Source organism: Eurytemora carolleeae, unplaced genomic scaffold (genome assembly GCF_000591075.1).
Source record: "Eurytemora carolleeae unplaced genomic scaffold, Eaff_2.0 scaffold700, whole genome shotgun sequence".
NCBI classification, from domain to species: Eukaryota; Metazoa; Arthropoda; class Copepoda; order Calanoida; family Temoridae; genus Eurytemora; species Eurytemora carolleeae.
In genome coordinates this window covers 42,087-66,646 of record NW_019396590.1, presented here as the reverse complement: position 1 = coordinate 66,646, position 24,560 = coordinate 42,087, and the positions used below count along the sequence as shown (strand labels likewise).

At 32.0% G+C, this 24,560-nt stretch overlaps 2 protein-coding genes across 2 annotated transcripts; both read right to left on the bottom strand.

The window, feature by feature from the left end:
- Window positions 1-1,595: 1,595 nt before the first annotated feature.
- LOC111705996 (uncharacterized) lies at window positions 1,596-14,269 on the bottom strand. The gene is made up of 9 exons (XM_023478727.1): window positions 14,198-14,269; window positions 11,041-11,124; window positions 10,628-10,732; window positions 9,121-9,182; window positions 8,900-8,976; window positions 8,218-8,292; window positions 2,748-2,846; window positions 2,103-2,144; window positions 1,596-1,927 (listed from the first exon to the last, which is right to left on the bottom strand). Exons 2-9 carry the CDS (start codon window positions 11,121-11,123, stop codon window positions 1,898-1,900), a joined length of 573 nt encoding a protein of 190 aa, XP_023334495.1. The 5' UTR covers window position 11,124; window positions 14,198-14,269; the 3' UTR covers window positions 1,596-1,897.
- Window positions 14,270-18,485: 4,216 nt separating this feature from the next.
- On the bottom strand, window positions 18,486-23,675 carry LOC111705995 (uncharacterized). Its single transcript, XM_023478726.1, has 8 exons — window positions 23,624-23,675; window positions 21,850-21,948; window positions 20,449-20,490; window positions 20,121-20,177; window positions 19,960-20,016; window positions 19,496-19,585; window positions 19,007-19,077; window positions 18,486-18,591 (listed from the first exon to the last, which is right to left on the bottom strand). Exons 1-7 carry the CDS (start codon window positions 23,624-23,626, stop codon window positions 19,012-19,014), a joined length of 414 nt encoding a protein of 137 aa, XP_023334494.1. The 5' UTR covers window positions 23,627-23,675; the 3' UTR covers window positions 18,486-18,591; window positions 19,007-19,011.
- Window positions 23,676-24,560: the final 885 nt, after the last annotated feature.

The following is a 24,560-nucleotide window of genomic DNA, read 5'->3' as shown; positions in this document are numbered from 1 at the left end:
CTGAATCTGAATAGGAACTACCCTCACTACCCCAACTACCGTCTGTTTATAGAGACCCCATCCCACCCTTGAAGCTGAATCTGAATAGGAACTACCCTCACTACCCCAACTACCTTCAGTTTTTAAAGAGACCCCATCCCCACTCTGTGATTAGTCCTGCGCAAGGTATACAAATACAATATGGGTATCGATTCTCATTAAATCAATTGTTTAAAGCTTGCATCTGGCATTCATAACACTCTCCGACCTTTACTATCCTCACCACCCCCCTTCAGAAGAGTCAGACAAATATATAAAGTTTAAAAATATATACAGGAAAAAAATGGATACATTCTTCCTATGTTGCTTATTTTATACTATGTACTCTTAACAACAATGTATTTGCTTCCCAGGTTAGCTATTTGCAATTCATAACACATGGACTCCCTTTATATAAACAAAAGTGTCTGAAAGAGGAGTGCGCCATGTTCATTGAATATATACAAACATCAGTTTTGTCGGTGCTTAAAAGAGTTTATGATGTGAGAGTTCAATTTTATTTAAACATTTTGTCAAAAACTAAACTGAATTGGCTGAAAGAGAAAAGTGTATTAGATATTTCATAAAATGTGTTTTTAGGTTTTTACAATTGTTTTTGAAAGTAACTGAGTCTTTGCCCCAAACTCTGATTTTCTAATTTATAGATTTATCTGTGCAACACAATGTCGTAAATCTAATATATATGAATTCCAGTTTGAACCATCAGGTTGGAACGATAAAGAGATTAGAAAATTGAAGTTTTTGGCAAAACTCAATTTTTTTAGTTTTCTAGCTTTCATCTTTAAAAAAAAAAAAAATGACAGCTTATGATATTGTGGAATGTTTCCAATGTTGTGAATATTTGGTAAATTACAGAATTATGTTATTTATGTCGCAGAATTGTTTAAAATTATTTTCTTAATAAAATAAACTGTGCGGTGTTGCGAGTGTGGCATTCGTCGTAATTTATCTTTGTCACATTTTGTCATGTTAAAAATTGGAATTTTATTATTGGAAAATGTTTGTTTGTTTTTTGTGTAACCCTGTATACTGTGTAATTGTTTAATATCTGCCCTCCTTCAAATACTAGGCTTACTCTTATACTGAGAGATTGGAGCGCTCGGCTAGAAGTCTCCGAATATTCTCCTTAGATATCTTGTCATCTTCTCGTTTATGCTCTTTCCACCCCCTCTCTCATCCTTGCTCTTTTCATCCCCTACCTCATCCTTGCTCTTTCCATCCCCTCTCTCATCCTTGCTCTTTCCACCCTCTCTCTCATCCTTGCTCTTTCCACCCCCTCTCTCATCCTTGCTCTTTCCATCCCCTCCCTCATCCTTGCTCTTTCCATCCCCTCCCTCATCCTTGCTCTTTCCATCCCCTCCCTCATCCTTGCTCTTTCCATCCCCTCCCTCATCCTTGCTACGTTTTTCATTAAACTTTTTCTTTACTCTCTTTCCATTGGGTTTATTTATCCAAGACCACTTTATTGAAATTTGTTTTTTATAAAGGCAATAAACAGTTTACATTAAAAAAACATAAACTATAATAAACAAAATGGTAACTATAACCTTTAAACCTGACGTTGCTTAATTTATTACAAATTGTGTTTATTATTCGAATGGATTTTTCAAATTTTCAAATAATTATTTTTAAATTTTTACTTCTTTTATAAATCATGTGCTTTATATAATACAACATTGAAATAACCTTATAAATTATGGTAATTCAATAATGAAAACTCTAAATTATCTAATTGCGAAATATTTTAAATTTTTGGGTGTAATTCCAAATATAAGAAGATTTGAAAATCTTGAAAACAAACATCATTTTTTAGAAATTTAATGAAACAAAATGATAATAAGAGGCCATAGATTATAAATCATTCAGCCACAGCTACTCCAAAACTTCCCTAAATATAAATTTGTCTTTGATGTCGAGGTGCGGTCTTGTCTGTCTTGTCTGTCTTGTCTGTCTTGTCTGTCTTGTCTGTCTTGTCTGTCTTGTCTGTCTTGTCTGTCTTGTCTGTCTTATCTGATCTTGTCTGTCTTGCTGATCTTGTCTATCTTGTCTGTCTTGTCTGTCACCTGATGAATGATATTTCTTTTCAGAGCCCAATCCAGAAATTCCTTCGGAATGAAATTTATATAAATGTAGTTTATCATTAACTATTCTTAATGTGTTGCCTGTGAAATTCGATTTTTGAAAAAAAAAACATTCGATTTTTGAATAAAAAACATGGGTTCCCTCAATAAATGTTAGCCGTTTAGCCAATACATATATATATATGAGCAAAGAGCTTTATTATATTGATTTAATCTTTTTTGTCTCCGCTTTGAATTAATTTTATAAAATCTCTTTATAGAAAGCAAAAAAGTATTAATTAATTAGGTTATATTATATATAAAGGAAACTTATCAAAAAAGTATTAATTAATTAAGTTATATTATGTATAGAGGAAACTTATCAAAAAAGTATTAATTAATAAGGTTATATTATATGTAGAGGAAACTTATCAAAAAAAGAAATTAAGTCTTTGCCACAAACTCAAATAATCTCTACATCCGTGTTCAAATCTAGATTTTTAAATTTAACAGAATTCATAGTTTAAAATATCTAAGGTCTACGCCATTGGGTTGCAAAGATATGGAAAAGATAAATTCAGGATTTGTTGCAAAAACTAAATTCCTTCCTGTAATCTTTTTATATGCAAATGATGTGTAAATACTTACGCAAAAGGTAATTTTCTCCTCTCCATTTTTGTTTGTCAGATCAATAGAATCAAACTGCGAACCCCCCAAACTATCTTCTCCCAACCAGCTCTCAATGACCTAGATAAATCAGAGATGGGAATTTATAAATGTTTGAGAAGTATTTGAACTTGTTATGACTAGTTCAGCATCTTTTTCTGTTTATTTAGATCCTTAATTGCGTTTGTGATACAAATGTTTTTGATGAACAGATATTAACAACTTTCATCCCACATTTAAGCTCTCACAAGAAGTCAAGCCGATTCATAAATATCCAGCTTAGAACAATTTAATACTGTCTGTGAAATACATATACATATTTAATACTAATAAACAAGCGGCGAAAACTTTTGATTGTAAAATATGAGTTAAACTTAATCTCTTCTCATGAAAAGCTTAACCTGTCAGGTAAAACTTGATAGTATCCAACTCTGATTGTGCTGAAGAATCAAGTTAAAAGAATAAAAAAAGAATGAAACTTTATTAAATTTAACCTCCATAAGTGTAAAGTGTTAAATTGATAAATTTAGTTCGTTCTTTTAGTCTAGATCTATTTGGATATTTCTGTATGATATCAATGCAATTATGCATAAAATATGAATTTTAAAAGCACATATTTTCGAAAAATATTTTGAATATGTTGAACAAAAATATGGAATATTTTAAATATATTTATTGAAAATAGAACTTGTTTAAAGAACAAGGATTTGGGATAAAGGAATCGTGTTTGCTTTTTTACAATGACCCTTTGAAGGGGACAGGGAAGTATAACTGAAATGATAAATATGTTTTGTAATGAGAAATGATCAATTTCGCCTATTTGTGCATAATTATGCATACTTTTTTATTTTTCTTTTGTAAAACTATATATTCAAAATATCTAAAGAAATTTAAACTACACCATTAATATGTGTATTTATATCTGTGTGTGAGAATACATCTTTATAATATAATAATAATTATGCTTTTTGAAGACACAGGTGCACAAGAAAAGTGGTTATGTATCAACAAGCCTATAGTAATTTATGTTGTTCCTTGTTCATATAGTAATTACACAAACCCATTGCAATTAACCCATTCCATCTACTTAGATATATATATATATATTACTCCGAAATACCACCCAAATATTGCAGTGATTGTTAACTACATTATATACATAACTTGTAATTATGCTGTTAATGATCCAATTCTAATATGAACTAAGAAATATGACTCCGTACTGTTTTCTGTGCGAAAGTAATCCTGAAACCCTGTTTTAACAATCAGGTGGGATCTTCCCCTTTAATTTGGGATCGATATTCAGCTTGTTGTATAGCTAGGCTTGTGTCCTTGTGTGGCATTTAGAGCAACGGATCGCCCCCATCATTCGGGATCGATATATATAGCTTATTGTATAGCTAGGCTTGTGTCCCTGTGTTGCATTTAGAGCACTGTATTAGTAGCAGGATTTTGATAGCTACACTTGTGTCCCTGTGTGGCAGTTAGAGCCTGAGCCCAAAACTTAAGACAGGGTATCGTCATGAAAACCAGTTTTAGAACCCGTGTTTCATGAATGGGGTTAGGCAGTTTTGTGGATATCAATATTTGTGTTATGAAATATTACTTTATTTAGTTTTTCCATATTTTCCATTTTTTAAAAACCTTTTAAATCAAAATCTACACAAATGTTAAGATCCCAAAAACGAAACTCGGGAGTTTCGTTCAACGATACTCTTTTAAATTTTGGGCTCTGAGCCCAAAACTTAAGACAGGGTATCGTTATGAAAACCAGTTTTAGAGCCTGGGTTTCATAAATGGGGTTAAGCAATTTTGTGTATATCAATAATTGTATTATGAAATATTATTTTATTTAGCTTCTTAATATTCTACATTTTTTTCGAATCTCTAAAATCAAAATCTACACAAAGGTTAAGACCCCAAAAAGGAAACTTTGAAGTTTCGTTCAATGATACTCTTTTAAATTTTGGGCTCTGGGGTTCTGTACTGTTGGAGTTTGATAGTGGACGGACCTGGATAGATATGTTTCGAGAAATTGTTAAGGAGTAGGTGCTTACTACAAAACAACTACGTGTACGAAGTTCATTTAAAATGTTCGCCAATGCATGAATTAAAACTGACGCCGAATTTAAAGAATTTGAGCCGCGTCTTAAATTTGAGACAAGGCTCAAACATGGTTGGTTCTACTTAAGATTGTATCTTATGTTTCAAGAGTTGAGTCGGCGCTCAATTTCAACAAGTTTTTGTCGGTTTAGCGTCGCTTGTTAAATTAATTACAAACATAAATAATTAATAATGTGCAGTGTACTGAAAGTTTACAGAATATCATGTGACCCGATATTTATTACAAATAAACTGTTTAAAGAAGCAAACACGTTAATATGTAATTTTTACGTGATTAGACAAAGCTTCAAGGGTATCATTGTACTACCCCAACTACCGTCTGTTTTAAGAGAGACCCCACCCCCACCCTTGAAGCTAAATCTGAATGGCAACTACTCTTACTACCCCAACAACCGTCTGTTTTAAGTAAAGAGTACTTGCGAAAAGTTGACGAGGGTATAGGAACATCTATTTATAAAATATGAATCAATCGATACTATTTTCATTTCAATTCAATGTTTAGCAATGTTATAAACTTTCCAAAAGTTCAAATTTGGGCTAAAATTTAAGAACAAAAATTTTTGGGTAGATACAGAACTGATTTTTGTGGTGTTCAAAATTATAAGATAAAAAGAAAATTATTTTCAGAATTTAAAATATTTTGAAATTACGACAACTGAAGACTTTTCTAAATGAAACCGTTGAAAGAGGTCAAGCTAAAGCATGTTTTTTAATAGAAAGCAATCGTACCAAAAAGCTTGCTTTGTGGACTGTCTTAACACTGCATGCTATATGATTCTTCAATAAATGCGGGAATTAAGTCCAAATCGTCTTTGCTCCCATCGGCAAAATTTAGAAAATACAGTTTTATTGGTAACACAACCATTTTTTCAAAATTGACAGAGTTACATTTAAAGATTTGTACAGATTTCTTTTTATTAAAAGCTGCTTTCCTGCCACAAACTCTGAGTTTTAAATTTCTGCATCTGTTCAAGCCAATGGTGTAAACACTTTATATTAAAAACTATGAGTTTTGAGGCCGAATTTAAAGAATTGTATTTATGTTTTCAAGATTTAAGCCGGCGCTCAATTAAAACCTGTTTTTGGGGGATTTGAGACGCGGCTTAAATTTATTAAATTCGGACACTGTTTGATGAAATTGTTTCAGTTCGAATAAAAAAGATTTTCACCATTAAGTTGCAAAGATATATGACTTAGAACATTTAAATGGGACACTCTTTAAGATACAAATGCTTCTATTTTTATTTGCTAAAAAGAGGAAAATCAGATCGAAATAATGTTTGTTATGAAAAACATGATAAATGTATATCTGTCTTCCTCTCTCAGATAGTAATTTGTTAATTTTTCAGAGAAAACAAACTAGAATAATATCATTTCATGCATTCACAAGGAAAGGGCAGAAAAGATAATCTTATACAAGGTTGTATATAAGGTAGTTTAAATGTCGTCTTTCTTGTAATGGACACTCTAAATCCTCATATGACGTCACTGATACTTAACTTACAATCACTACGTGTAACAGATTGAAGCTAAAAATTCAAGTTTATATTTTTTTAGTTCGTTTATATTTAGGGAGCCGCAAAATGTATCATTCTTTTAAATAAGCAGTGACCACGGGCAGCTGTAGTACATTTGAATTCCCGAGCCGGGTCAACCTTTCCGGTCCCAGTTTGTACTGAGTCGCCTGGACATTGGGTAAATAAAGCAGACACTCAACAAGGTTGACGTGGTCAGACTTTAGGTTAGATTTACTTTTACTAAAGGGTTAGATGTGAGTGTGAGAATTTAGAGTGTCTCCTTAAATCAAGTCCTTAATTTGTAATCAGTAAAAAATAATATCTAGACAACAATGACAGTTTTTCATAAAATATTTGGGTTGGGCTATGGTTTTTTTATTCCAAGTTACTCTTCTACTTTTTTGCAGTACTTTTTGGAGTAATTGGCAAAAAAAACTGCTCGATTATTGCGTAAAAGCGTTGCACATCTTGTTTTGCGCAGTGTACATGTACGAAAAGCTAACACAATCCCAACTTTTAAAAAAATTATGCTGAGGCCGAATTTCAAGAATTTGAGCCACGTCTCAAATTTGAGCCGGTGCTCAATTGGAACCAGTTTTTTGCGGTTCAACGATGCGGGTTAAACTCCTTAAATTTGGCCTCTGGGTTAGAATTTAAAATTCGTCAATTTTTAGCCAATTATTTACTTCCCATTTATCCTGTATACCCCCCCCCCTGGGTCAGGTTCAAAAGTGAAAAAGTTTTTTGCAAATTTCTCAAGTTCTGAAACCTGATACAGTCTGTTCTTGCAAACGTTTGCAAAATAAACATAAAACATGAATTATTCATGAAAGTAAGAGTAAGGAGGGATGGGGGAGTAAGGAGGTAGGGAGGGGGGAGTAATGTGGGGAGGGAGTACGGAGGTGGGGTGAGTAAGGTGGGGAGAGGGAGGAGGGCATGTAAATTAATCTTGATGGAAAAATTTAGGTTAGGCATGGAATTTCAGTTTGTCTTATACAGTGAGAACCAGAAAACTGTGGAATAGGAAGGCGACATAGCATTACTCAAGTGTATTTTATGTTGTTCCAAATCAAATAGTTTTACTAGTAACTTATTAAATCAACGTATTACGTTAGTTGGGTATGTTTACAATACACAGTTGCTGTGTCTCGTGTTTTGGATAATTTACTACAGGAAAACATAAAGAAATTATCAGAATTAAACACTTTAAAGTTTTAAAAACGAGAATATTGATCAGACAAAGGGTTCAAAGGCTTGGGCATCTTTGCAATAGGACCTGGTAACTTAAAATTACGCGAACTGTCCCTTTATATCTCCTAAAAACCACCTATTAAACCTCCGAAACCTCCCGTTAAACCTCCTAAACACCTCCTATTAAACTTCCTAAACCTACTAAACCACCTGTTAAACCTCCTGTTAAGCCTCTTGTTAAACATCCTGTTAAACCTCCTGTTAAACATCCTAAACTTCCTAAACCTCCTGTTAAACATCCTGTTAAACCTCCTATTAAACCTCCTATTAAACCTCCTAAACCTCCTGTTAAACCTCCTGTTAAACCTTCTGTTAAACCTCCTATTAAACCTCCTATTAAACCTCCTGTTAACCTCCTAAACTTCCTAAACCTCCTGTTAAACCTCCTGTTAAACCTCCTATTAAACCTCCTATTAAACCTCCTGTTCAATCTCATAAACCACCTGTTAAACCTCCTGTTAAACCCTCTAAACCTCCTGTTAAACCTCCTGTTAAACCTCCTGTTAACCTCCTGATAAACCTCCTAAACCTTCTTAAAAGAAATATATTTTCAAACCTACCTTCTCAACTTCCTGGGATGTGAATTCTGTTTTTGTAATTATATGATCTCCGTCAGAATCTATCCAATTGAAGGCCTGCACAGAATAAACGTAATAATTGCATTTCTAATCTCAAGGAACATCTCAACCAAAGTTTATATTTCGATTTGACCGACCTTGGATACGCTAACACATGATTTTAGCACAACTGTTACTCAAAAATGACAAGTCATATTTTTATTAAATCCACTCGAAAACTTTTTTATTGTTCAGAATGTTTCCAATCGTTTTTTATCAATTGTTTGCCTAAAAGTAGAGAAAAATGCATCTGAGGTTGCAATAGAGCTAAAACAGTTTAAACACTAATGTAAATGGTTACCACAAAGAATGACGACAATGAATTTATAACAAAAGTACAAAAAACATTTGGAAACAAAAACATTTAATCTTTAAAACAGAACAGAGAGAAAAGTAAACAAAGGAATGTTGTCTGTGCTACCAAATCAAATTTTTACTCCCTTTATATTTGCATCCTGATGGTGAAAAAATTTAATATAAAAAACTTGATTACTTGATCTAATAGGTTTGAAATATTTTAGGCTTACGACGTTGGGCTATACGCGAAGCTATGGAGATTAGAAAATCAGAGTTTGTGGCAAAGCCTCAATTTCTTTAAACTATTACCCCCCCCCCCCCATTTTACCTGATAGAACTCAAAGATCATCCTGATGGATCGCAGGAAGAGATTAAACTGATCTTTATCCAACATTTCCTCCATACCTTCGAACGAATTAGTCCTTTCTAAAACTGTCATACATTTTTTTAAAACTTTTTATATGTATATATTAAGAAAAGAATTATTCAATGATTTGAGTTTTCTGTATACTAGCTTGAGAACCCAGCGCTGCCGATATTGCTGATTACCTTCTGCTTTGTCCAGTTTGGCGTTCTTAGCATGTTCGAAAGCATCATTAATCGCTCTTTCACTGAACAAATTTTAATATCACAATCAGTCAGCAAAACAACCAAGTTTAAAGGGATTGTAAGCGTAATTTCAAATGATCCAATAAAAGAGAGACATCCGCGATTGACAGGAACCATTAAACATTTATAATTGATCATCGAGGATAATGTAAACAGCCGTAAAACTGGAGTGTACGCTAGCGTACTGTATAAACTCAACATGGATGACGTCACGTTTATTCCTCGAATATCTAGAATATTCTATGTCTAACACTAGTTTCTGTTGATAAAATATGGAAAAGTTTGTCATTCTATAGAACTCACAGGTTTTAAAGGTACTGTTGGGGGTCAATTTGACGGAGCCCATACAAAACATATCGTCACTAAACTTATCACCACAAAACATATCAAAACATATCTTATCAGCGACAAAACTCATCTTTTCAATACAAATTCAAGGCAATCTACGGAAAATATGTGTGAATAATGAGACATTACAGCAACCAAAATCTGAATAAGATTACTTAATTTCAAGGATAAGAGTTAATTTTTATTTTCTCAACCGGTTCCTAAACAGTTATTTAGTTTACTGTAGAATAACTAATAAAAACGATTCTCAAAAACATTCCTCCAAAAAGAACAATCTCTGTGGATTTTTAAGATTGAGTTTGTGCTTTTTCTGAACAAATATTCACCCTTAAAACCTCTCATTTAGGTCTCAAATATTCACCCTTAAAACTTCTCATTTAGGTCTCAAATATTCACCCTTAAAACCTCTCATTTAGGTCTCAAATGAATCCTTAAAAAAATTCTTTACAACTACTAGGTCGAGCCATTAAGGATTTTAAGAAAGAAGACAACTTTAAGCTCTAGATAATTTTTCAGAATTTTAATTTTACATTCGGTCAGTGAAATTATAATAATAACAACAATTAGTAAAGTCTACTAAAATGTTTTAAAAACTTAGACGAATCCTAAAATTGGCTCTACAATAGTTCTCAGCTCAACTACCTGGCTCTACAATACTTCTCAGCTCAACTACCATGCCTAGTCAGACACTTTAAACCTATTTCTCAATATTCCCCTTTAAATTTAATTATAGTAATGATTTTTGTTCATTTTTACTCAGCAAAACTAGTTTTGATTGTATTTTGATAAGAACTCAGGACAAATTGGAAATTAATTGATGAACACTTGAAATTTCACTGTAAGGTTTACAGAATAGTTAACACTGTAAATTGTACAGTGTAGTAGTACTATAAAGCAGATAGTGAATCGCAATATTTTTATGCTGGGTATTGGGTAATATTGGTGCTATGGCTAGTAGCTCTGGTAGGATCAAGAATAGCTAATACTCTTATGTAACAGATTAGGACCATCACTACTCTGCATAGCGAGGGTGCGAATGTATCCGCTACAAGCTGACTGGCACTATGATGAATATTTAAAGTTAAATCAATGTACTCACCTGTCAAAAATATCGCCTGTCTGTGTCATCTGTACAATTCCCTTCTCCAGCTCGAAGATGGTCAACCCAGGGTTCTCGTTTACGTTGAACAAGAACCACATCTCACTGAAATAATATAAACCGATATGTCGAGGTTTATAAATTAATGTTCATAGGCATAGTTACTCCAGCCGTTTACCAGCGCTAGGTATTAAATCACGATCTTAGCTCCAGTGCCCGGCATTGCTAGTGGCTCGGCTCATGATACTTTTAGAGTGGGGTGGTAAATGCATCTGTAAAAGAACCAAAAGAAATCTTCGTAAATCAGATACATTCTTGCTTATATTTCATTTAAATTTCAATAAATTTTTTTCTGAAAAATTGGGAGAGGTGATTTTTCAAAAACAAATACCACCATAGAAATATAAACTTACTTTCTCTGTTCTTGATGTTCCTCTGTATCCTCTGTAGGGAAGAGATTCAGTATGGTGTCCCAGTCTATCCCCTCAGCTTCCATTCTAGATACAGATAATCAAATAAACATGAGATTCAGTATAGTTTCCCAGTCTATCCCCACAGCTTCCATGCTAGATACAGATAGATCAAAGAAACATAAGATTCAGTATAGTTTCCAAGTCTATCCCCTCAGCTTCCATTCTAGATACAGATAGATCCAATAAACATAAGATTCAGTACAGTTTCACAGGGAAATAATTTCAGTTTTTCTCACAGTAAATGTATAAATTTTTATTATATATGAACCTTCAGTTTGAAACAATAAAAACAATTCTATAAAAGATGATATAACATTTCAATCATGCGTGCAAATAGTAATGTTAAACAATACCAAAAAACTAACCATTTGTTTTCAACATTAAAATGATATAAATTGTGCTTAATTTAACTCCAAGGAACTAAGACTATGATATTCTTATCCCTATATATGTGCAAACTGCTATTCTAAAAATAATAATTAAGAGGTGAAAATATAACGGAAAATTACACATTGTTTTTTGAGCATTTCTGATGAAAAGGTAAATAGATAGATGTTTGTAATAATTCTCTTATCTTAATGGAAAAGATAGAAAATTACTTTCCGACAAAGTGCATTTCAGCAAACATGGAACCCAGACAATCTAGCAGGGAAAACTTTAGTCACAGATTTCATTCTAGGATGACTATAAGCGTATTTTCAATTGAACCTTTATGCAAAGATTTACAACGGCTTGTTAAACGTTTTGTCTGATCAAATATGAACAAGGTATCAATGTTCATGATATTTAAAACTGTTCATGTTCATTTGTTGTTTTGTCTGATCAAATATGAACAAGATATCAATGTTCATGATATTTAAAACTGTTCATGTTCATTTGTTGTTTTTCTGCAAAAGTGAGCTTTTCTTGCTTATGAGAAACCATGGAGAAATCATCAGAATCTAGCACTTTTCGACTCAGTAAACCGACATTATATTCCAAGGTTTCTAGGGTTCCGTTCTAAATCGGGCATTGAAATCTTTGCATGGAAGGTCACCTGTAATTAGGGTTTGCAGCGAAAAGGTTAAATCGTTTCGCGAAAGTTTCTAATTTTTCGCGAAAATATTCGCATTATTTTCGCATTGCGTTCGCTCGAGAAAAATGCAAAAAAAAAAAAATTCGCGGAAAAAATACGAAAATTTCAGAATTTTTGCAAAAGTTTATCAAAAAAGAAAAAATACAGCTTGAACACCTTTGGTTTTTGTAAAAAATTTCGCGAAAAATATTTTGCTTCGTGTTTGAATCTTTCGCTTCATTCATTTTCGCGAAAAAAAGGCGAAATATCACGAAAAAGTTTGCGAAATACGAACGAAAATGTTTTGTTCACTGCAAACCCTACCTGAAATTAGACTGACATTCGATTTTATTAGAAGACAAAATTGATATCCCTAACGTTGTATTTTAGAAATAAAATTATTAACCCTAAAACCCGAAAGTGTAAATCTACTTTTAGATTGAGGAGCGTTACGTCCCCCTCCGAAATGATCAATACGATCAAAATCTTGGGCATACCTGTATTGCAATTTTAAAAGTTAATTTCCTTGTGATAAAGGTTATGGAGCCGGGCAGGGGTTTGAAAGTTCTCAAACGGATATCTCAAATGAATTTAAAAGAGCAAATTTTGTTACGGTACGTTACCCCTGAAACCTTTATCTGATCACTATTGTGAAAGATGTTGTCGCTTTTCTGGGTTTACAAGTGTTTAATTCTGATAATTTATGTAAGTTTTTATTTTAATTTCAAACATTATAGCTAATTCATACTTCACCAGAAAAGGCTTTTAATGGTACCGTTGTGAATCGGAAATTGCAATCTTTGCAAGGAAGGTCACTTAAAATTACGCTTACAGTCCCTTTAATACCAGAAAAGGAAGTTTAATTAGTTGAATAAAAATAAAATATTTGAATAGTTTAAAAGTAAAGCATTGTCCATAATTTCTTAATTAAAGTTATGCACCATTACCCCCCAGTCTATAGTTATTATTTACAAACTTATTTTAGTAGTTTAGGAAATTTTAGATTCAAATTTATATATAGTGTGAAAACTGTAGAATATAAAGACGACATTAAAGCAATTGCGTTTGAGTTTGTTACAAACAGTTACAAAGCAGTTTAACTAGTCAGGTATTAGATCACGTATTACAAGAAATGTTTTTTGCACTTCACTATAGAAAAATGTGCGATGTGCAAAATGTTAGTTGGACTATCTAAAGTCATACATTGAGTTTAAAAGTCGTCTTCCTATTCCAGAGGCACTGTATCACCATTATGATTATTATAATTCGGGATTAATTCTTAGAAGTCTGTATTAATCACACTAAGTATCAATTAGTAAGAAATTGGTTGCAAAAACTTCATAAACATGAAAAAAGCATTTAATTTGCAGCCCCCCGCAGGGAAAATGAGAAAATCAGAATATAGTGGGATTAATAAAATTGTTGAAAAGAAAGACGACATTCAATGGTTTTTTGCTAGTATCTTAAAAGTGAAAGAGGGTTCTACCCCTGGGGTTTTTTTTCTAAATAACTAAAAAATGGCTGGCATTAGAACGCTAAAACTTTCTCACCTTTTCAACCTCATAGTTGTGACAATTATTGATTTTTTTATGCATAGGGTATAGCGTGGAGGACAGTCCAATAGCGGTCGGTGTTAAAAAAATCAGAAATTGTTAATAACTTTTTTTAAACTAAGCTATCAGGGCTAAAATTTATATATTTGAAAAGCCCTTGAAAAATAGATGTAATAACATGTTCCCTATCGTAATAATTGTCAAAAGTAAAAATATTTAGTTTTGATAATTTTCCTGATTTATTTTTTCAACTTTTTTTCAATCCTCCCTTGCAACATTCAAGAAAAAGGTATACTTTTATTAATGAGCAGGCCTTGAAAAATTAGACATAGGGTTAATGTTGAAGAGATAAATTCTGTCCATTTCCGTCCTCGTAAATTTTTTATTTAAAATGATCAATTTGCAGATTAGAAAAAAATAGTTGTTCTTTTCTTATATTGGTCATTAAAATAATAATGTCATAATGTCCCTGTAATAATTTTTAACTAACCTAAAAATTGGTTGTTAAGGTTAGAAGTGTTGAGGAACTACAGTGCAGTTTTTCAGCATACTTCATCCTTTATACAGGGGGAATATAAGAAACTTTTATCCTGAAAGGAGAATACAGGGGTAATATAAGAAACTTTTATCCTGAAAGGAGAATACAGTAGGAATATAAGAACTTCTATCCTGGAAGGAGAATACAGGGGGAATATAAGAAACTTTTCTCCTGGAAGGAGAATACAGGGGGAATACAAGAAACTTGTATCCTGGAAGGAGAGTACAGGGGGAATACAAGAAACTTGTATCCTGGAAGGAGAATACAGGGGGAATATAAGAAACTTTTATCCTGGAAGGAGAATACAGGGGGAATACAAGAATTTTTTCTCCTGGAAGGAGAATACAGGGGGAATATAAGAAACTTGTATCCTGGAAGGAGAATACAGAGGGAATACAAGAAACTTGTATCCTGGAAGGAGGATACAAGGGGAATACAAGAAACTTGTATCCTGGAAGGAGAATACAGGGGGAATATAAGAAACTTCTATCCTGAAAGGAGAATCCATGGGGAATACAAGAAACTTTTATCCTGGGAGGAGAATACAGGGGGAATACAAGAAACTTGTATCCTGGAAGGAGAATACAGGGGGAATATAAGAAACTTCTATCCTGAAAGGAGAATCCATGGGGAATACAAGAAACTTTTATCCTGGGAGGAGAATACAGGGGGAATACAAGAAACTTGTATCCTGGAAGGAGAATACAGGGGGAATACAAGAAACTTGTATCCTGGAAGGAGAATACAGGGGGAATACAAGAAACTTGTATTTTGGAAGGAGAATACAGGGAGAATGTAAGAAAAATTTTCTGATGGGACATTAAAGGATTTTTTGGGGAATATTTAAAAAGGCTTCTCTTGCAGTTTTGATTTTTTTCTTCTCTTTTATTATTTTGTGCGGAGATTTCAGATTCAAGATCTACATAAATTTACATTTTATTATTCAAGACTATTTAACTAAAATCAACGTCTTGAAAAAAACAATATGGTTGAAATTTGGGATAATTTTTGGCACACCAAACTTCAGCCCTCCTTCCCCCCCCCCTTCCTTCTGAAAGTGTCAAAACTTTTCCACTTAAAATTTGATATGACGCATAATTATAAGTTCAACCGGCAGTACCTTGTATGTTTGCTCGGGTTGTTTCCATTATTAGATTGACAAAAATGTGGGCAGGGAAAATATACAATTCTTCTATTTCAAACACAAAAAAATCGTAAAAAAATAACTGTCAGCAAATAATTTTTGTTCATAAATACAAAATTCCAGAAAAATTAAAAACGTATTGGACCAAAAATATGGTTATTTAGAACTAAGGTTTAATCATAATTGTTGTAATTTAAAAGAATTAACCCTATTCCTGCTGGGGGGGGGGTCAATTTGACCCCCCCTGTAGTTTTTTTTTCATAACTCAAAAAGTATTGGTCTGAGGCTGTTGAAATTTTTCCCCCCCCCAGCGTATCCTGGTTTTCAAGTACCCCAGAAGGGATAGGGTTAAACATATTGGGGCAACTTTAAATTCTTATTCTTATAAAATTGATTACATTAAAGAAAAAACAAAAACGATTAGATTTGGCAACATGGGCCGTATATTACTCTTATATTTTAATTACAATCATTATTGTAAACAATATAGCTGAAAAAAAAATATTTTTTTTGACCGAAAATAAAACATTTTCCAGACAAACGATAAAACATTTTTGACCAAAATATGGGTTTACCTTTAATTTAAGAGAACTAAACACCTTGGCAAAAAAGATGATTAAGACTCATTGTTATGGTTTGGATTTTAAAACGTGATATTTTTTTAATTACTTTATAAAAAAATTATTGTACTTTTGGTCAAAATGAACACATTTTTTATCAAAAGGGTTATAAAATTGTTAGTTAGTTTTTGTGTAATAGTGTAGTATTCTCTCACTACAAAATGTGCAATGAATTGGCAAACTTAAATTAGCAAACTTTGATAAGATCACACTTCAAGTTGTTCCACTTGTGTTAGATCAATTATCTTTGCAACCTGACAACATTGCAGATCGGGTTATTTCCATCACTCGGACGTAACCCTCATACGCTGTTGTTATCTTTGCAACCTGGCATTATGTAAAGTAGATATAATTTTCATAAAATCCTTTTATTTAAATGGTAAAACGGAATTTTATGAAATCATATTAGCATTACTGAAGAATTTTTTTTATACTTTTGGGAAATTTTGTTTTCTAAAAATAAAACTATAGATAGCATTTTTATAAAAAAAAATTTTAAATAGAAACATGCAAATTTATTTATAACCATATAATCATTCATTTATGTTGTCAGTACATAATAAAATCTGGGGTACCTTAAACACAATAGAGAGCAGTACAAATGTACATATTAAACTATTTTGCTCCTTTAATGTCTAGGGTATGTTAAAAAAAAGAAATTATCATAATGATAATGATAAGCTGCAATGTTTTACAAAAACGTTAAATTTCTCAAAAATATAAAAAATGTTCTCCCGGAAAATACGCCTTGTTGCTATACGTAACTGTTTCTATACGTTGGATTTCTATAAGGTTTGACTTCTACACTTAGTATAGTTTACTCAGAACCGTTTATGAAATATTGCTCTGTAAAAGACTGTAACAGTGCGTCTTCCTGTGAAAATGTAATCCTGCATAAGATAAAGGAGTACATAGTGGATTTTAATGGAAAACAATTCTCCATTTAGATATTTTCAGAATTCACGCCCGGGTACTGTATAAATATACAGATTGACCTTTGGAAGTGAAGTACATGGCCTGCACAATTAGTAAAGGATTAGCGTACATCATAATTCTATATACTATAACCTCGTTGGTGCTAATCAAAATAGGATTGCTCCATAACGTCTATCTTGATGTTCACTTTTTGTAAACATTTTTTTGCGTCTTAGTCGTTAAGTTTTAGAAAAACTTGTTATTAAGGAAAATGCACATTTTTAAGATCATTTAACTCTGTCTTCTTGCAAAATGTTGAATTAACAAATTTATTTTATTATAAATACTAAAACATCGGTCCAACAATGATACTGCAGACTGTCGCCATGTTGGTTTAACATTAATCATACTTTTTGAAAGGATAATTTGGTAATGTTGACTATACTTTCTACCTCCAAACTTAAACTTTCTCTTATGAAATGTTAGTTTAATGTCTTTTATTGAACAAAATGACGCCGGACAGGGGTTTCTTTAGTTTCTTTCATTATGTAAAATACAAATAAAATTCCAAACATACATTTTCTTCGAATTCAAATTCGAATAAACAGGCTTAGTAAAAATTGCGAAAATGTATTTCCTTAAACGAAATGAATTTTAGCGACATACTCAAATATTCGAATTCCTTATGTTTTTTTACCATATATATTGCATAACCTTTGATATTTAAAACTATTTGATCTACAAAATTCATAGTTTGAATTATTAAAGATCTACAGCATCGAAATGGAAAGATATAGGTATCAGAAATTAAGAGTTTGTGGCAAAAACTCAGTTACTTTTGATACATACTGATGCGTGCAAAATAGAAGTTTAACTAAGCTTAATTAAAATCATTGCTAACACTATCCGGTTAAAAATATGTATAAATAGCAATTAAAGTTTAATGCGAGTATAGTTCAATTCCCTTTCTCTATTTATGTAAAAATGTGGTCGGGGTTTGATATCATCGTATACTCCTTTACCATAACTTGTATATATAATCTAACTTTGAATATAAACCTAAACAAGAGAAACAGTTTAAAACTTAGTTTATTTTAAACTTTTCAGCATTAAGTCTACAGTGTTGTCTCAAAAAAGTAAAATATTAATAAAACACCCTCCTCCTTCACATCTTATAAATGAGATAGTGAGATGTACAAAAAAGTTTTGAATTGATAATATGTAACTTGTGATTCGTTGGTACGTTTTTGGTATAGTTTTTTGCCTATATATTCTCTTAAGGTCAAAATGAGGCGTAGATAGAAGATAAGAAAATTTTGACCTTAACAGAAGATATAAGCAATAAACGAGCCAAAAAATGAGCCAAAACGATGGAAAACTAACGTGTTGTAAAGATCCTTTTTATTTTGTATTCCCACTTTTTGATAAAGATATTACAAAGTTTAATAAAAGCCAATTGGATGTTTTTCTTTAAACGATCCAAAACAATCCAAAACGATCCGAAACGATCAAAAACCTGTTTTAATATTAAGAGATTAATGAGACATTTTTATATTTATTTTTCATATTATTATTAACAATATAAAAGACATAAAATACATAAATAAATAAGACACAAAGTAGAAATTGTAAAAATCCAATGTGAAAATCCAGTAAACCTCCTCTACCTGCAAACTATGCATTTTTTACTTTTTTGTCAAGCAATCTTTTATTTTTAGGATTAAAAGGGGCTCATTAGAAAGTTACTTAAAGGGAAAGTTATCGAAAACAAACAGGCGGTTTAGCTGTTAACTGTTACAATTTCTTAGTATCTCGCCATTGATTTTGATTCTTTTAGTTTGTGGTCTACACTCACTTTAAGCTTTTAAACTTTCAAACCTTTCAAGTTTCTTTCAATCCTTTGAAGATATTAATCAGAAAAGTTTTAAAAAGTAATCAGATTTGAAAATGAAGTGAGAGAATATTTCTGAGCTAATTGGCTTAAACTTTTCTATTTTTTTCCATTTCTAAAAACAGAAATATCATTTCAACTATTCTCTTTAATTCTTAAAGTTTATTAAATATAAAAATTGCATGAGATTCCTGAGTTAAACAACAAGCACTGCCTGAATTTCAGACACACACGCCTTGAGGTCATCTGCAGTCATTTTAATCTAATATAGGAAAATAAAGGAAAATTAAAATTCAGAAATAAACAAATTAAAAATAATTTTTCAGCATAATTTTGGCACGCCATCTAGGGGTTTCCTTGCAATACAATTGCACAAAATCCTTTACTTTTTGTGCAAGTCTTTGCAATTATTTTGTGAGGCAAAAAATGGCCTTTGTTGACATGTAATTTGAAATTTGACAAGCATTTTTTCGCAAAATTTTAGTCAAAATCATTTCATGCAAAAAATTCACCAAACTTCGCGGAATTTCGAAAAAAATTTCAAAGGCAAGGAAGCACCAAAAATGCGAGATTTACGCGCATCGATATTTCCATATCGTTGGAAACCATTTTTACAAATACACTTAATAAATTATCAAACAAATAGAGACGACATTGAACAAGAATACAAAATAACCAACCTTTGACCCTGAAGCTTGTAGCGCCTTCTCAATAGCTTGAAGGTCAGCGTTAACCTGTCCACTAGCCCATAGCACACAAAGAGCTTCAACCTTAAAGCATATGTTGCTGTAATTTCAAGTGTCCTCATGAGGAGTTTTTCGAATCCCTATATCTGTGCAACCGAATGGTTAAACCATTCGGTTGCACAGATATAGGAATTCGAAATAATATTTCAAACTTAGAATATTTAATCTGACATATCTCAATATTACCCCTAACAATTGGGTTTTTAAGCTAATGTTAATAAATAGTATTTAAGTTTTAACTAAATACAAAACAAAAATGTTCAACAGTTTTGAAGGTCTTTCTGAAATCTGAATAATAGCAGTTTTTAAAATGCGATTAATACACAACTAGCTATTAAAACATTGTTAGCAGGGACAATTTTGAATTTCAAAAAATGCATAACATCAAATATGCATACCTTAGATAGGTAATTATCAGCCAGTTTCTTTATTCTCTCACATTTTGTGGTTAGCACCTACAATAAAAGTGATAATATTAATAAAACTTATAATAATAATAATAATAATAATAATAATAATAATAATAGTAATAATAATAATAAAATGATTAAAATATTACGTTAAGCTCCGGATCTTCTCCAATAAGTTCTTTGGCAGTAGACAGGGGTTTCTCTCTCTTTATGTTTTCAAATATTTATTGTTTAAACCAAGAAATTACATTTATTCAACATTCTATTATTTTTCTGATTATGAAATATATCTCTCAAAAATTAGGATCCGTTCTTAAAAATGTTTTTTTTTAAATCCTAAATCTTTTAGAAATTTACTGAAATCATTTCGTTTAGTGCTCTTAGGAGTTCTTTGAGGTAGGGAGAAAAGGGGAGGGAGGGGGGGGGGATGAGCTTGATCAGTTATGATACATTTTTACAATCTTAATATTTAGTTTCCTTTTCGAATTCGGCTCTAAGATCCCGGGCCTTACTGAGTGCCTAAAAAACTAAGGATTAGAAGTGCCTACAGGAAATGAGTTTTTGCCACAAAATTTCATTTTTAATCCCTATATCTTTGCAACCTCAGATAGAATTTAAAGAATTTGAGCCGCGGTTTAAATCCGCCAAAACCCAGTTTAAATCAGCGCCGGCTTAAATCTTGAAACATTTGATTCAATTTTAAGTGGAACCAACCATATTTAAACCGCGGCTTAAATTTAAACCGCCGCTCAAATTCTTTAAATTCGGCCACTGATGTCTATATAAAAATGTAATACTATGAATCCTGTTCAACCAAATAATATAAGTTTAAAATTTCAAAAGTTTAAATTATCAAGTTCCAAAACTATAGGGATTAGACAATTTCATTTTGTGGCAAAACTCAAGTCCTTTGTATTTTGCAGCCAAAAAAGTTCTGGCATATGTTTATAACTTAAAGCTAAAAAAGATTGATATGACGACTGGACCTCACAAAATTTAAGAATCTGAATTTTAACTTTTACTTTGAATATTGCCATATTAATTCATTTCAAAGAAATGGATCAAGTTAACAGTTGCAATTCACTAACATTAAAAGTTAAAGAAAGCCTCTGAAGTCTCATTTTTTTTGGATAACCCTGGAGAGAAGGAAATTTCACTCATCAATTTTTCAGCAAAGATAGGAAATAGTACTTAAAGAACCTCTAAACAAAGGTGGCAATGCCGTTTTACAACGGTACCCTTAAATCCTTAAATCCTTCAACTAATCATTGTTGTGGGACTTATTCTCAGTAATCTACAGAAACCTGATTATTTGTTGAACACATTGTTTGAAACCTGTTTTTAAGTTATTTTCTCTTTCAGGAATTTGCAGAAAATTAGATTTTATTTTTTATTTTTGGAAACAGTTTTCAATCTATATAATATATAACAAGACATTTATATATGTTCCCTTTGGCCGGCCAAACATCTGGACCGAATAGGCTGACATTTTTTGTAGGCACTCATGGGTAGCCTGGGGGTGACATAGGCTAAAAATCGATTTTTTTTCTCAATTTTTTCCCCACGGGCAACGCCGGGCGTTTCAGCTAATGTGTCAAATATTTGGTAATGTGACGTTACACAAGTGGCAAATCAGCTGTGTTGAGGTTAAACTGTACTCAGCGTACACCACGTGTAGAGGGATTCAAGTGGTTTTCAAGATATATCTATACAAAGGCTTAGCTCTTTACACGATGAATAGTCGAAGGCTTAAAGGGTAATACCGTTGTAAATCGGACATTTAAAATTACATTTACAATTTAATTGCTAATGTAACCCTTCAAGTTTTAGATGTATAATGAACAATTGTCAATCAATCAATCATTTAAGAGTTTTTACCTGGCAAGCGTCAACTATACTGCCAGGACGTTGAATCTTTCCTCCATCTAATTTATCTTCAGTTTTTGTCAGCCATTTATCAAATGCTGCCAATTCATCCTTAATAATCAGTTTTTGTCAGCCATTTATCAAATGCTGCCAATGCATCCTTAATAATTCAGTTTTTGTCAGCCATTTATCAAATGCTGCCAATTCATCCTTAATAATCAGTTTTTGTCCGCCATTTATCAAATGCCGCCAATTCATCCTTGAATTAAATTTATCCAATTATCAGTTTTTGTCTGCCATTTTTCTAATAATCAGTTTTTGTCAGCGATTTATCAAATGCTGCCAATTCATCCTTAAAAATAAGTTTTTGTCAGCCATTTATCAAATGCTGCCAATTAATCCTTAATAATCAGTTTTTGTCAGGCATTTATCAAATGCTACCAATTCATCCTTAATAATCAGTTTTTGTCAGCCAACATCTGTAATAATCATTTTTTTTGTCCGCCATTTATCCAATAATCAGTTTTTGTCCGAGTCACATTCTCCCCATTTTCTCGTCCGAGCCACCTCGGAATCCTCGTCCCTCGATTATGTTGTGTTAAAAAGTTTCCAATTCTTAAAGATAAAACTATTTTTAAAAATCTGGCCACGTTAGGGCATAAAATATGGATGGACAAAAGTACTGCAATGATTATATCATGTTTGAATCTTCAAACCCATGAGAATTATGTCAAACTTTATCTTAGGTAAATTTTAAATCTCTTTTGCCTCCGAAATGGCTAACCTTCGTGATATAAAATAAATAGCAAAATATTCGGCATACCTCTGCCTTTAATTTTCCCCATGGAACCATCAGGAAAAATTCTATGGTTTTCACCATAGTTAACAAAAAAGATTGATTTTCTATAAACTTGGAATTATTTGCGGCATTCTACATTAGGAATATCTGAAAATGCACGGAAAAAAAGGTGAACATTTTTAAAGACTTGAAATCTTTAATTCAATTGAAACTTTCTTTTTCGATTTACAAAAATTTTATATTTCATTTATGCCCTAACGTGCCTTTATTCTTAAAAACTAGTTTTATCTGGAAGGATTAGACACTTAAAAAAAATAATATTGAAAGGAGGAGGATTTCGAGGTGGCTCGAACGAGAAAATGTTGTGGTTGGCCTTCCTCCCTTTAATAACTAGTTTTTATCAGCCATTCATTTCGGAAATGTTGAATTCTAAATAACTTGATAACTGAATAAAAACATACTTTTGTCCAATTTGATAAAAAATCAAGGTTTCTTTAATGTAATCCATTTGTTAGTATTTTTTTCCTATAAAAAAAATGAGAAAAAAAACGATAAGCATTCATAAGCAAGCATTCCAAACTATGAGATTATGGAACCCAGGTTAAAAACGATAAGCATTCATAAGTAAGCATTCCAAACTATGAGATTATGGAACCCAGGTTAAAAAGCGTGGAAAAGGAAAAGGAAATTTTATATTTCATTCTTAAATAAAACCCTTTCTATTGAAATTTGAAACATTGCGTCTTGAAGTAATAAAAACTTATTGTTCGTCAATACTTATCAAGTAATGAAAACCCATTTTAGTTTTTAGCTACACACAGACTTGTAATCTAAATCTGAGCAAAAATTTATTTGTTTTTTTCCTGACAACTCTTTAAATGGGGGTAATTTGAAACAAGCAAAATAATTTCATATTATGACGATTATTAATAGTAGGATGTGTTTATAGTAAAGGAATTAATACTAAATATAAATGCTTCAGCTCACCATGTTGCCAGGTTGGTGTCTAATCTACATATAGATTCAAAACTGCTGAAATCAGCGTAAACATCTATGCCTCATATCCTCAATGACTAGCTTATATAGATCTTAAAGCTTTCTAGATCAACTCTCGAATTCAATATTTTACCGGCCGGATAGTTTTTTGATAATATTGCTTTATCATAAACCAAAAGATACGGATTTAGATTCGAAGATTGATACAGATCTCCTTTAGAACTAAAGCTAAAGAACTCAGTTGTTGAGAATTTTTATTTTATACTTCTATGAAACAAAAGCTGAAACCGAGTTATTTGCTGCATTACATTGCAACATACAAGTATAAGTCGACTTATAGTTTTGAAAGGAACTGAGTTTTTGCCACAAAATCAAATATTCGAATGCCTTTGTAACCTTTGTGTTGCTCAGACATAGGGATTACAAAATCAGAGTTTGTAACAAAGACTCGATTCCTTTATTCAACTTTTCATTCAAATACTTCATCAAAAGTATGATATCTGCAAATGGATATTATCTTTCTTTTGCCTGTGTTTTCAATTCTTGTCATTGTTTTGGATATTATTTTTCTGTTTAGTTTTTGATTTTTCCATATTTTTTGATTTTTCGGCATTTGAGCGATGTTACATTTTTTAAATAAGTATTATAAAAAAAAGCGATTTCCTGGACACCATTTTCAATAAGGTTTTCCTATAAAGGATCGAGGAGGGGGGGGGGGGGGGGGGGTTTTGGAATAGATAAATCTTTTTAATATTGTAAGTGGAGCATTCAGTTCTTATGTAAATCCTTCAAAGTAAGATAGATTTATATAAAATGCTGGCTAAGCTATTTAAATCTTTCTCTACCCCCCCCCCCTTCCTTTCATCTAAGGATATTTCCACCCGTCTTGCTGTAGCAAATATCGTAGCAATTCCCATCTTTTGATTGG